The sequence below is a fragment of the Pelophylax lessonae genome, assembly GCF_965119305.1.
Source record: "Pelophylax lessonae genome assembly, chromosome: 8".
Lineage (NCBI taxonomy): Eukaryota > Metazoa > Chordata > Amphibia > Anura > Ranidae > Pelophylax > Pelophylax lessonae.
In genome coordinates this window covers 63,534,375-63,549,570 of record NC_138775.1, presented here as the reverse complement: position 1 = coordinate 63,549,570, position 15,196 = coordinate 63,534,375, and the positions used below count along the sequence as shown (strand labels likewise).

The following is a 15,196-nucleotide window of genomic DNA, read 5'->3' as shown; positions in this document are numbered from 1 at the left end:
CTTTAGCCAACCAGAGAATATAGAGCTTAACTAGGAACAGGAGCTCACCTGGACAAACACCCTCAAAGAGACAGTCTCTTTAAAACAGCAGCCTACAAAACCTTGCGGCCAAAAGGAGCATCCATGGATGCCAACACATCCACTTTATAAAATGTTGTGACCATGTTCACAGACGACCAAGTTGCCGCCTTGCAAACTTATCACTTACGCCTGAAGGCAAAAAGCCCAAGAAGCACTTAGCTCCCTAGTAGAATGCGCCTTCACAGGGAAAGGTGGAACTTGGTCCTTCAGTGAATAAGCCTGAACTACCATTGGCCTGATCCACCTAGAACTGGTCGCAGCAGATGCAGCCAATCCCTTTCTAGGTCCTTCCGTAAGGACAAAGTCTGATTTCCTGAAAGATTCAGTAGCTGCCAAGTAAACCCTACTCGCCTGAACCACATTCGAAGAATGCAAAGCAATTTCCTTAGGATGCTTGGGCTTAGGACAAAGGCGGCAGCACAATGTCTTAATTTAGATGGAAATCAAAAACCCCCTTGGGAAGAAACGATTGACTAGGTCGAAATACCACTCTCTGTGGACCACCGACTAAAGCGAGCAGCAGGAAAGCGCCGCCAATTCTGATACTCTGCGAGCAAAAGTAATAGCCACCAAAAAGGCAACCTTCTGAGACCGTGTAAGCAGAGGAATCTCCCTAATGTTCTCATTAGGTTTTTGAAGAACAGATAATACCAAATTCAGATCTCACGGAGGTAACGAGGATCGCCTCAGAGGAGCCACATGATGGACTCCTTGGATAAAAGTGCGAATCAACGCATGCTAGGGGCTAGAGGACGTGGGAAAAACACAGCCAAGGCTGACACTTGGCCTTTAATAGTAGCCGAAGCCAACTTCTGTTCTACACCTCTTTGAAGGAAAGCCAAAATCCTAGCCACCGAAAAAAGGCGAGGATGCACCTTCATGGATTCACACCATGAAATGTACAATTTCCACCTACGATGATAGATCTTCCTGGAAGTAGACTTCCTGGCCTTCCAACAGTGTAGGACTCACTGAATCAGAAAGACCCCTATCCTTCAACACCTGGCTTTCAACAGACACGCCATTAAAGGACTGGTCAACCTTGTAGACGATTTGTCTAGTGACAAAGGAAAAGCTTTTTTGCCCTGAGTTCCAGAACATTGATCAGTAGTCTGGACTCGTCCACTGCCCAAGACCCCTGGGCACACAGCTTCCCCAGCACTCCTCCCCAGCTGGACAGATTGGCATCCATGGTGACCACGGTCCAATACAATGGAAGGAAAGACTTGCCCTGGTGCAATGCCAACAAAATAAGCCACCATAGAAGAGCAGTCTGTTGTGACTCAACCGAATCATAGAATCCAAGACTTTGGATCTTTTTCATTTGACCAGAATTTCCCTCTAATGACCTGGTGTGGAACTGAGCAAATGAGACTGCCTCAAAGGTCGACACCATCAGGTCTAGGACTCTCATGCAAGTCTGCACAGAGGACAGATTGCTGGACAACAAAACGAATCGCCCCCTGCAACTTCTACAGCTTGTCCAGGGGAAGAAAAACCTTTGTCGAAGCAGAATCCAGGGTCAGACCCAGGTAGACCAATCGAGGATGGTACCAGGGCTGATTTTTGCAAAATTGAAAGTCCAGCCGAACTCTTGCAGAGTCCTTACAGTGATTGCCAAATCCCCCAACAGAGCTAAATGAGAATCTGCTCTTAACAGGAGCTCGTCCAGTGCCAATATCGGATCCAACACTTCCGTCAAGACCCTGGGAGCAGAGGCAAGAAAAAAAAAAAAAAGGGTAACACCACAAATTGAAAGCGCACCTCTCCCACAGCGAAGCAAAGAAAACACTGGTGTCCAGCGTGAATAGGGATGTGTAGATATGCTTCATTGATATTGATAGAGGCCAACAGTTCTCCCTGATGTAGGGACGCCACAACCGTGCGAATAGACTCCAGTCTAAAGTTCTATATCAGCACAAAGCGGTTCAGAGCTTTGAGATCCAGGATTGCACGCACTTTGCCACCCTTCCTGGGCACAGTGAACAGGTTTGATTAAAACCCCTGAAAATGTTCGAGGGGGAACCGGCACAATCACTCCCTGTGACAGCAGATCTTAGGTCCGTTAACCGATCTGGAGATAGGCGGAGGTTGGACGGGAAGAACCTGTCCCGACGGTCAGGACCTGAATTTGATCTTGTAACCTGATCGGATCAGTTCGTGAACCCATTTGTCCTGAATTAAGGAAGTCCATGTTTCTGGAAAGACGCAAAGACATCCCGCCACCATAGAAATGGGTGAGGGCGTCCATTCATGCAGACGAGGATTTGTCCGCAGATCCGGACTGGCTTGTTCTCAGCTTACTCAACCATATCTTCTTGGAACCCCCAGAAGAACTGAATGGCTTAGATCCTTTCTCCTGCGACCCGGAGGTACAAAAGGGCCATGTAAATGTAGGCCCCCCATCTGACACGGTGCTTTCCCCTTGGAGTACTCTTCCCACCCGTAAGGCTTTTGATCAACTCATCCAGGGAGGATCCAAACAACCTGTCCCCCGTAAAGGGAAGGTCAGAAAGAGCCTTTTTGGAAGCTTGGTCCACAGACCAGCTTTTTAGCCACACCATGCGTCTAATAGCAACCCCCACCGCAGACACACTGGCTACCAGTGGAGCCGCATCCAGCGACGCATCAAATATATACAGAAGGGCTTTGACCATTTGGTCCGTTCGCTCTATCAGGCCCGACGAGAGCTGCTCCGTTTCCAAGTCACCTTTCCGCAACTTCCCCCATTCCGTTATGGTCTGACAGAGTGATCACAAAGACCAGTTTTAGTATTGAGCCTGCCATCACATGCAAATGGCGGGACAGAGACTCAATCCATCTATCCACGGGGTCTGCAAATACCGGAACCACAGTAGACTTTAGTCTGGAAACCGGATGATTCACCTTTGGTGGTATAGTCCATCTAGATGATACCACGTCCACGAAGGGGTAGCACCTTTTAAAGCGCTTAGGCACCACTAACATTTGTTTGATGCACCCCTACTGTTCATTGACAATATTGTCAAAAGTTACGGACAGGGAAAAACATTTGCCCGACTTCGGGTATGTGCGGGTGCCAAAAGACACCTGTATCCCTGACACTAGAATCAGGTCGCCATTTCTAAGGTTTCCCGCATTGACACTATAAGTGCCTCCATCGGCGATCATTCCGGCACACCTGCTGAGGAGGATATATCTTCCTCTCCATAAGAATGCAAAGACGCAGATCCACCAGGATGGCATGCGTCCGCGGCGGCCATATTTACCTCAGAATCTGATACTAGAGAGGCAGGGGAAGGCATAGGGTGCTTTCTACTAGTGGTATTTTTTTAAAACTAAATCCACTTTTGACACCAGGTTTTCCAAAACTGCTGTAAGTGCCGACAGGGGCTGCGACCCGGAGGGTCCCGCAACCGCACTGAGAGGGTCTGTGTGTGAGATTTGGTCCTGGGTCTCCATATTTACTTAATACAAAAAACAGTGCCACTTTTAAGAAAAAAACTGCAAAAAACGCGATCCGCACCGCTGCACCACAAGTCTCAGCCCTAGCACAGCCTTCAGCACGGTGAATGAGAAATACCTACAGGGACCCCAGTAACATATCACCAAAACAATATGGAGGGCTATAGAAATGTTCTGTGCAGAGAGAAAAACAATCTGACACAGGAACGGGAAATACCTGGGTCATGTCTAGAGTCACCCTAGCTTCTCCCTTCTGTCCAGGGATGGTGGACTCCCAAGAAAATGACCGCCTTATGCATTCCTATGGGGGAACTACCAAAACATGGCGGTCCATGCATTTTAATAACAAAATGTTTACACTGATGTAAAGCGAAGCTACAGTAAAATGGCGGCCCCCACGGCACGCTATGCGGTCTCCAGGACCCCTCAGGGGGGGTCATTAGACAGTGGCATCGGGGTGGGGGGGGTCCCCAAAATAGGCTAAACCTCCCCCCCCCCCACCTCAGCCAAAGGGGGGGGTATCACCGAGAGGCCAGGGGAACCGCAGGATACCCGAGGGACCGACTTTCCCAAGGAGAGGCCCGCGCCCTCCCCGATAACGCCAGAAATGGGGGGACACTTACTCACCATACCAACGCATCAGGTGGGCACCACTCCGAACAGACTACCTCTCCACCCGGGGTGGGGGTGCTGACGGGGCCAGGGGGTACACTGCGCTCTGTCGTGGCGAGGCCTAGTGCTGGACTATAACCTGCGCATGCTCGCTGGACGGGCTGGGAGACCTTAAGGATCTAGCATATCCAGAACGAAACTCAGGCGGCTGTTGCTTGTAGTTCTCTCAGGAACAAACCTAACCAAAAAGTAAAGTTACAAAAAGGTTCCAAAAAGCTTTTTCCTGCCCAGTGTTCTACTCCTGTAGAGGGAAGTATAACCCAATGGTCAAGAATTATATGGAGCTGTGTCTGTCAATGAACAATAGAGAAATTAATGTAATGGGATTTCCCTAGCAGAAATATCACTTTATAAAAGCCACAAAATGCAATGCAATATGGCAACCCCCAAGAAATGTAATTTCCTGGTTATATTACTGACTTACTGCACTAAGATAAAACTCTGATTTTTGTTAGCCGCTGCATCAAAGACCTCAGGGTCGGGCCTTGCAAATTCAGCAGCTGATAATTATGAAATCACTACCATGCACATTCATTTTGCACATGGACACAGCTATTTCTTCAGAACAAAAAGGTGGGAATCTGCAGTTTTTTTTTTTTAAATGCTTGCAATGTACATTGATCACCCAGAGGAGAATATTTTTCCCAGCAAAAGTAGACTTACTCTTTAGCATACCTAAAACGCAAAAACCAAAAAATGTATTAGATTGCAGGTTACCAGTAAGATGCGGAAGATGCATTAGTTTTTTATTTTCTGGCTAACATTTTTAGCAAGTACAGAAAATATCCATTGACCTTGCTAGGAATACAGTCTCCTTTATCCCTTCTTGTGAGCTGAAAAAAAAGCAAAAACATTTTCTTTCATGTGTAAACTACTAGTGTCATCAATTCACCATGAAATAGAGGTGAACAAAGGCAGACATGTTTGAAGTCCAGCCTGTGTAACCATTATGACTGCCTCTATAGATACAATGAAGAAATTTGTGTAGACACAAAAAGGTATATGAAAGTGTTACTTGCAGGATTAAAAGGGGGGGGGGGATGAAGGAAAAATAAAAAAGCCCATTGCAACCACTCCATCTAAGAACTGGTAAGCTACAAGATGTTACACTTTTGTTTTTAGATTCACATTAGATATACACTGCTCAAAAATATTAAAAGGAACACTTTGAACGCACATTAAATCTCAATGGGGGTTAGGTTCTGTGTTTGATTTTTGCTGAATATGCATTTGTTCTATGTATTGAACTTCCGTGCCTTCATTTTATGTCCTGGTTATTGTATTCTAACATACATACCATACTCTTGACGTACTTTCCTTTTGGTTATATGCACTTTTTATTTCTTGTTATGCTTAATAAAGAATTAAAAAAAAAAAAAAAAATCTCAATGGGGAAAAATATGCTGAATATCTATACTGATTCGTTTGATGGAAATGAAAATCATCAACCTACAGAGGGCTGAATTCAAAGACACCCCAAAAATCAAAGTGATAAAATGATGCAGCAGGCTAGTCCATTTTGCTGAAATTTCAGTGCAGCAATTCAAAATGACATTCACTAGTTAACATGGACCCCACGTGCTTGTTTGCATGCCTGACAACATCAGGGCATGCTCCTAATGAGACAGATGGGGTTCTTGGGGTATTTCCTACCAGATCTGGACCAGGGCATTACTGAGCTCCTGAACAGACTGAGGTGCAACCTGGTGGCGTCAGATGGACCAAAACAAAATGTCCTACAGGTGTTCTATTGGATTTAGGTAAGGCGAGTGTGGGGGGCCATTCAATGGTATAATTTCCTTCATCCTCTCATCACATGAGGAATGGCTTTGTCGTGCACAAGGAGGAACCCAGGATCCACTGCACCAGTGTGGGGTGTGACAATAGGTCCAAGGATTTCATCACGATACCCAATGGCAGTCAGGGTGCCATTGTCTAGCCTGTAGAAGTCTGTGCGTCCCTCCATTGATATGCCTCCCCAGACCATCACTGACCCACCACCAAACCGGTCATGCTAAATGACACAGGCATCGTAACATTCTCCACGGCTTCTCCATACCCATTCATGCTTTTTTTTTTTCTTTATCCGTGTTTACTCATTCATACCCAGATATCAGTCATTGTGAACACTTTAAAGCATTCTGCACAATGAAAATGTATCTGAACTGAACACATCGGATATGGACATTGGACATTTGCAAATGAAGTAGAAATCTATTGTAGGAGGAGCTAATTGTAAACAGTCTTTTGGCAATTAACCCCTCCAAATAGCAATTCTATTTTTATAAATTTTGATTTTTCCAATATACAGAACAGTTAATCTAAAACCATCTTATAAAAAATTACATTATTCCCTTCCACTTCCTACCCCCTATCCCCCCCATCCAAATCCTCCTTTTTCCTTTATGTTCCCTTTAATTCAGTGTATATTTGTGCTCTTGAAAGTCTACCCAACTTCTCCAAGTATTTCTAAACTTTCCTATTTCAGCTTTATCATAAGGGTATAATTCTTCATTATAATAGATAGTCTCTACCTTTAATACCCAATCTCTCACTGCTGGGCTTACCAAAGCCAGCTAATATTTAGGTATCAAAGATTTAGTGGCATCTATCAAGTGTGGTATATCCCATCTTTTTGTATTGTTTAATAATCAAGTTAGTCTTATGAAGTAAGAAAGCCTCTGGGGTATTCGACATCTCCACTCCAGTAATTTCCTGGATCTGCCGTGAAATCTCTTCCCAATATTCCTGGATTTTTGGACATTCCCACCAAATGTGTACTATTGTTCCCATCAAGGCACATCCTCTCCAACAAAGCAGTGATTTAGCGGATTGGCATTTATGTGCCTTGATGGGAGTTATGTACCGTACACCTGGACAAACATTTTATAGTTTAATTCTATTGTATTTACATCTATTCCTGTCCCATCTGCGATTTTCAATATCTTTATTTTTTCTTGTTCGCTCCAGATCGCACCCAGTTCCATCTCCCATTTCCCCTAAATAGGGTGGCATCCAAGGCTTCACCACCCTAGTGAGGATCCTGTAAACCTGGGAGATACCGTGTTTGGGTGCCCTCTGTAGGTCAAGAAGCTTTCCAAATGGTAATAGATTTCCTTTTGACCTTATAGGTTGGGGTAATGTGTTTATAAAGTGTCTCAATTGGTAATATGTTATTTCATTAACAGGGTTTTTTTTGCGTGTCAACTCTTGTATTGTGCATAGCCCCCCTCTCATTATATCTTTTAATTGTGCATTCTTATCTTTGATCACCCTCCCTAACAGTGCATTATTTCCAGGTAAAAAAAAAAAACCTGTCCCCTGTCAATGGTATTAATGGGGAATTATTTTCCCAGTTCTTCGGTTTGTGAATTAAATCCCATATTTAAGTGTCTGCAATGTTAGTGTACCTTTTGATAAGTGACAATATTGTTGTGATGCCCAAATCACCTTATATTGTGGAGTCTTATGACTTAAGACTATTTTCTATTCTAACCCAACTTTTTTCGTTCAAATGATATGTCCAGTCTATAACCCGTGCTAATAAAACCGCTTTAAAATACCTTTTACCTTCTGGCATTGCCAGACCTCCCTGTATTTTCTCTTTACTTGTTACCGATTGAATTCTAGGTTTTTTTGTGTTTCCACATAAACCTCTTTTTCAATATATGGAAATCGCTTTGCGGCATTTGGATCGGGAGCATCTGGAACTTATAAAGCATCTTTGGTAGGATACACATTTTATTTTAATACATCCTATCCAGGAGGGAGAGCTCGTAGCGGAGTCTTTTCAAATCTTTTTAAATTTCATTTAGCAATGGAATATAATTCAAAATGGTACAAGTATCCCCAGTTAGCGGTCAAATTCACACCTAGATATTTCAAATGGCTTCCATCTAAACAGGAGTTTTTCTTGTAAGAATTGTTCCTCTTTTCTATCCACGTTTATATTCATGATTTCCGCTTTTGTCGGGTTTATTTTGAAATTTGATAGCTCTCCGTAGGATTTCAGCACCTTCATTATATTTGGGAGGGATATTCTAGGTCTTGATACATAGAACATTATACCATCTGCATATGCAGCAACATTATGTTCTTGTTCCTCCATTTCCACTCCCCTTTTTCCATTTTCAAGTTCAAAGGTCCGAGACAAGGTGCCATTATCTTTATTGCAGCCGTCGGATGGTTATATAGCATTTTAATCCACTGGGTCATTCTTGTACCAATACCCATTTCCTTCAAGGTCGCAAACCTAAAACCGCAATCTACTCTGCCGAATGCTTTTTCAGCATCCGCTGACCTGAGCAGAGATGGTGGTTGGCCTCTTGATACCTTTTGAAGGAGAAACAATGTTCTCACTCCATTGTCCCTCCCTTACCCACCAGGGATGAATCCTACCTGATCAAAATGTACCCATTTCAGCATTCATTCTTTGTCTATTTGCTAGTATTTTTGCATATAATTTTATATCTACATTTATCAATGAAATGGGTCTATAACTAGCACATTAGGTTATAGCTTTATCCTCTTGGTATTACAGTAATTTATGCTAACAATGATTCTCTTCCTATTGCTCTCCCTTCCCCTAGGGAATTCTAACATATTGGCACATATTGGATACAAGTCCTTGAACTTTTTATAATAAATCGTAGAGAAACCATCTGGTCCTGGACTTTTTCCCACTGCTGTTTCACTTAATGCCTTAAAAATGTCTTCCTGTATTATAGGTCTCTCGAATACCAACGTCTCCTCCCTGTCTAGTTTTGGCAAGTTGGATTCTTTTAAATAGATTTCTATCTCCTCTTTGTTAGTTCCTTTAAAAGGGCCCTCTGATGTTCTTACTGTGTATAGGGATTTATAAAAAGTTTGAATTACTTCTGTAATTTGTGTTACGGGTACGAGTTCCCCTGTATTACTTTTCATTTTCTCTATAAAACCTATTGATTTCTTCCCAAGTATATTTTCAAGATATTTTCCCGACTTATTTCCCCACTGGTATCTCTCTAGCTTTATTTAATTTCCTCCTAATTTCTAGTTCTCTTGGTGCATTTAATTCATCTCTCTAATACTAGTTGATGGTGTATCTCTCTCTCTGTCCCAATCTTATGTTTTTATTCTAGATGATGCAGTTCTTTCAAAATTTGATACATCTTTTCCAGTCTTTTTTCCTGGTTCCTATTGAGATTAATATGCCCCTAATATACGCATTAAGTGCTTCCCATACCGTAGTTTCCGACACTTCCTGTTTAATAAGTATTGTTCTATTTCCCTCATTTTCCCTTCCACTTTTTGATCTTGGATTAATGTCTCATTTAGTCTCCAGTTGTTTATCTTATATTGTGTCTGTCGTTTTAAAAACTATACTATTGCATAATCTGAAATTGTTATTTCAATTGATGTTTTACCCACCTTGTCTAATAATCTATGTTCTATTATGTAATCCAGCCTTGAATAAGAGCCATGCACGGAGGAGAAGAAAGTGAAGTGTAATCCTTCACAATCAGATGTTGAATCCTCCCATATATCTACCAGTTGATATTGATATAACAATTTCTTCAATGTTTTGAGTTGACACTCCCCACTCCTCCGGGCATGGCCCAAAACATCCAACGCCAGGTCCATTACAAAATGAAAGTCTGTAGCCATGATGATCCAGCCCTCGTTAAACTCCATAAGTTCCATTAGCATCTGTTTTACTTTACTGGACAGTACACATTTGCCAACGTGTATTCCTTTCCTTCTAATTCTCCCTTCAGGAACATATCTACCATCTGGATCTATCCTCTTTTTCCCTAAATTTTAAATTTTTTGCAAATCCCATTGCTACTCCCTTAGCTTTAATATTGTCTGATTCCCCCGTTATACCACTGAATAATTCTTTGAATACGGTTTTATTCTTGATTCATGGGAATTGTGGGTCTCCTGCAAAAAGACAATATTAGCCAAATAGTATCGAGTTCCCAACGGATTTTTTATGTCTCTTTGCAGGGGAATTTAGACCTTTGACATTACAGATCAGAACCTTCATCTTATTTATAGTCATTTGAGTATTTACTCCTCTATCTCCTCTTCTTCCTCCATGTCCATTGACGCAGGGTCTGCCCCCCACACCCGGGCTGAAAGCCAGGAGGTATCCCTGTCCCACAGGACATCAGGGAAAGACTCACTTCTACCAAAGTTGATCAGTAGCCACAGACGCACAAAGGAAAAAAAAAAAAATGAGACCAGGTAACCTAATGTACACGTGGAGGGGGGGTTCCATCCCTCTTTCCCACCTCTCCTCTCTCCCCCCCCCCCCTTCGCAGATGGTCACAGTATAAACCCCAGAATCGTCAGGAAGTCCATGTCTTTCCTTCCACCATTGATTCCTTTATTTGGGGTGTTACTCTGCCCCCGCACGCCTAGTCCACCTGTTCCCATCCCAAAACGGGAGTAGTCCGGGGGGTTCTCCAGAACCCCTGATGACCCATTCACGCTTGTCACGTGTGCTCAGGGTGAACCTGCTCTCATCTGTGAGAAAAGCACAGGGAGTCAGTGGCAGACATGTCAATTCTGGTGTTCAATGGCAAATGCCAATCGAGTGCCACAGTGCCGGGCAGTGAGCACAGGGCCACTAGAGGATGTTGGGCCCTCAGGTCACTCTCATGAAGTCAGTTTCTGATTGTTTGATCAGACATTCACACCAGTGGCCTGCTGGAGGTCATTTACCAGCTTTGCACTAAAGCGATCAGTTTCAGCATGAGGCTGGTGTCTGCTATGTAACAGAAGGGGGAATGTACCCTTAAATGTGACTGACAACCTCCCTGGCACACACTACCACACAATCCATAAAAACGAAAAAAAATTAAAATTATACATTAGCTTTACTAACTGAAGGAACAAAAAAGTGTTGCTAACCCATTTCACATTCACAATTGGAAGACATGTGCACAGAAGCTTTGCAGTAATGTATTGTACTTTAAACATACCTTCCTTGTGCTGCTTATGAGTTTCTTTGAAGAACAGTATTGATGGAATCCTCTTTTTAATCTGCTCCACCCGCATAACAATTTCCAAATCAAGCTTCTCTGGTCTATGTATAAGAATATCAAGGTTTACATATAATTACACAATGTACTAAGCTACACAAAATGAAAAGGTCTATTAAGTTAAACCCCTTAAAAGTACAATCAATAGGGCAACGCCACTCGTATTAAAAATTAAAACATATAAAGTGTTACATAGGCCATTTTGTAGTTTAATGCTATAAAAATTACTTCTCCATTGCATTTTGTAGCCACCTATGAACTGGAAATTGAAGACGAAGAGAATGCACAATCATTTTACGAGGTATGTGGTGCTGGTTCCACTGTTCTTTGTGTCCAATAAAGTCAAAGCAATTCTGATTTGTGGAACTCTCTGGCTATGGTTAGGAAGCTCTATTAGAGCAGGGGACCCAGAAGTGCACCCTACATAGAGTGCAGGAAGAAAAAATAGATTTTTGTCTTATTGCAAAATCCTTTTCTCTGAGTTCATTGATGGACGCAGTCTCTGATCGTCATATCAGTAGGGTTATACAGCCCCCTCCAGGAGTAGGACACTAGGCAGAAAAAAGTTATGGCTACGCCTATGGGCAGTCCCATGGGGTATACCCTCTCTCCCTGCTATAGGATGTCAGTTTTGTATCAAAGCAGTGTCAGAGAAAATGCCAACCCAACTCAATTAAGAGGGGCGGGTACAGCGACCGTCAATGAACTTCAGAAATAAGGATTTTACAGTAAGACAAAAATCCAATTTTCTCTATCGTTCATTGACGGACGCAGTCTCGGATCTTCATATCAGTAGGGACGTCCCAAAGCAGTGCCATAAAAATGAGGGGTGGGAACAGCAGAAAAATAATTCCCCGAAGGCTAAACCATAGCCAACCAAGCAACATAGGACTCATCAGAACAACAAGATGAGACCCACCTGAAAAGACCCTCAAGGGAGACTTAAACACCCTTAAAAACAGCAGCCTGCAAAACTTTGCAGCCAAAAGAGGCATTTGCAGATCCACCTTGTAAAACTTTGTGAAAGTTTGAACAGACGACCAGGTAGCCACCTTGCAAACCTGAAGCACAGATACCTGATGGCGAAAAGCCCAGGAAGCACTAAGCGCCCGAGTAGAATGCGCCTTAACAGGGAAAGGTGGAACCTGACCCTTAATTGAATAAGCCTGCATAACTGTCTGATCCATCTAGAAATAGTCGCAGCAGATGCAGGCAGCCCTTTCCTTGGGCCATCCGGGAGATACAAGAGCGAATCTGACTTTCAAAAAAGACTCCGTAGTCGCCAAGTACATGTAAAATGTGAAGGTGCGCTAGTTCTTACTCATAACAAAATAAACAAATATTCCAAGTATATGAGTGAAATGAAAATGTGGATACAACTATCCAAAAAAACGTGATCAGATAAATGGCAAAAACCTTATACGTAACATATGCGACTTTACAAATCAAAAGAAAAAAAAAAAAAAACGAATGTGCACTAAAAACAAATAGTGATAAATAATCAATCTTTGTGATGAGAGCTGAAAACAAAGTGCTCAAAAGTCCAAAATAAAAGGAAATAGATGTGTAGATACTATGAAGAGGAAGTTCATAAAGGATTCCGGCTGCGATGAAAAGGTTAACGGTAGTTCCACACAACTGACACCCTCTAGTATTGAATGCAACCCCTTGGTGCAAACAAATTGCAGCCCCTGCACCAACTGGTCAAACAGCTTGGCAAAGGCAGGGGGAAGTTGTTTCCCCTCCAGGTCAAGTGCAGCAACTTAGCCCATTCAGACAAGGTTTGCAAGACAACGGCAACTGTAAAAACCGGTCTTAGTGCAGATCCCGCCAGGGAGTACATATTACAGGTCACAGACTCTGCCTTTCTATCCCCCAGATCCAGAAGGGCGGGGAATCCTCGACTGGGATCATGTTTATTCAGTCTTGAGACCGGAGGGTCCACCGTAGGTGGCACAGTCCACTCCTTTATAAGGTATTCCTCAAAGGGGTAGCGTCTAGCAATCTGCTTAGGCACCTTAGGGGAACGCTTTGGGAGGTCCCATTTTTTTTTAGTATGTTGTCAAAATACGCGGGACAGGGAAAAACCTTTGCCGCTCTGGATGGCATGTGAGTGCCAAACGTAACCTGCGTTGCAGTTGCAGCTGTGTCCTCCATAGGGTTTCACGTACAGATACAACCAGTGCGTCCACCAGCGCCTTTTCTTGTGCAATGACGGAGGTAAAGAGGTCATCCTCACTATCAGAGGAGACAGGGCGCAAGGTAGTAGACCCAGCAGGGAGGCCCGCTTTTGCGGTGGCTAAATCAGATTAAGAATCTGACACATCAGATGAGGCAGGGGTAGGCGGAGGGCGTTTTGTCCCCTCGCCCTTTAAAGGCCACCTCCACCTGGGACACACAGGATTCCAGGACCGCCGATAGTGCATCTATGGATAGCTGGCCTGCTGCCTCCTTGAGGGGGTCAGGTGGAGACACTTGTTCTGCAGGGTCCATGTTGCACCAGGGGAACCTGTCAGCAAAAGTTTTTTTCCCCACCTTGCTGCAGCTCCCCCAAGAGGTCAGGCAGAGCTGAAGACCCCCAGCAGAGAGAGAGAGACCCCCCCCAGACTCACCACCCTTCACCAAAGATGCACCTGGAGGCCCAGAACGTCTGCACAGCACATGTCTGCAGCGCTCTCGATCCACAGAGAAAGATCTGAGTGTCAGCACTAGGGTATAGGGAGGGGCTCCACCACCAGAAAAAACGCATCTAGGAACTCCCAGAACATGGCCACCAGTGATTATAAACCGAAATCCACCGCAATATGGGCGCTGAATCAGAGCACATAGGCTACAAGAAAATGGCGCCTGCGGAGCTACTGAGGGCCCTCGAGGGGACCTCCCCAGACTCCTGGACAGGATTGACCGCAAAGGGGGCCCTCGGAGTAACAGGTAACCCCCCTTGGTCCCAGCCCCCGGGGAGTAGTTACAAACGTCCCATAGCCCCCCAGTAGTGAGGGGGGGGACAGGTAGGTGGGGGGTGCGTGACAGGACAGAGGGGAACCCGAGGTTGTGAGGGTCAGATCGTCCTAGGGAGGGGCCCGTGTCCACCCCAAAATCCACGAGGGGAAGAGGGGGAGGGGGAACATTTACTCACCATACCAGGAACAGGCAGGTGCCATCTCCTGACAGAACCCCTCTCCGCCGAAGTGGGGGGGGGGGGGTTGTCGGCCAATAGGATGCTGCGACTCAGGGCCTAGACACGGTCGTAAGCGACCTGACGTTTTAACCCGTGGGCCAGTCCCCTTCCGGTGGGATTAGGTTGCGGTCAACCTAGTGCGGAGCTTGGGTCTGCGCACGCTCGCTGTCCGGCTGGGGTGACCACTGGATCTATATATAAAGCCCGTCACCAAGATCCGGCTTAGTTGCTTGTAGATCTCACAGAAAAAAATCCAGAGAAAAAGCCAACTAAAAAAAAAAAAAAAAACTATCTAGGAAAAAAAAAAAAAAAAAAACTTTTGTCAGGACCAGAGATCCCAGCAAGGAACTAGGTCCTTACTCCTAACTAGGCAGATTAAAACTGACATCCTATAGCGGGGAGAGAGGGTATACCCCCTGGGACTGCCCATAGGTGTAGCCAGAACTTTTTCTGCCTAGTGTCCTGCTTCTGTAGGGGGTAGTATAACCCTAATGATATGAATCTCAGAGACTGCATCTGTCAATGAATGATAGGGGAAATATAATTTGAGCGCCCCACTAAAGATCTGAGCCAAGAATTCTTTGCAATTACATGATTTTCGGGGAAACGTTAAAACAGCAATGTTTTAAAGGCTTAGGCACTCCCCCTTTATCAAGACTTGTAACTTGTGTGAATAGAACTCTAAAGTAAAGATTAGTGGAAACTTATATGGACTATGTATTATAGCAAAGCTTCTAATTATATGTACCCTTAGAATTCTATCTTGGGCTCCATTCGCACCTGAGCGCATTGT

The 15,196-nt window shown here is 44.1% G+C and overlaps 1 protein-coding gene across 1 annotated transcript in view; it reads right to left on the bottom strand.

The window, feature by feature from the left end:
* The window catches only part of TASOR (transcription activation suppressor), a 123,550-nt gene that overhangs the window by 73,516 nt on the left and 34,838 nt on the right, over positions 1-15,196 (bottom strand). Inside the window, exon 10 of the mRNA XM_082265035.1 lies at positions 11,166-11,269. Coding sequence (XP_082121161.1) covers positions 11,166-11,269 — 104 coding nt within the window. The remainder of the gene's footprint in view (positions 1-11,165; positions 11,270-15,196) is intronic.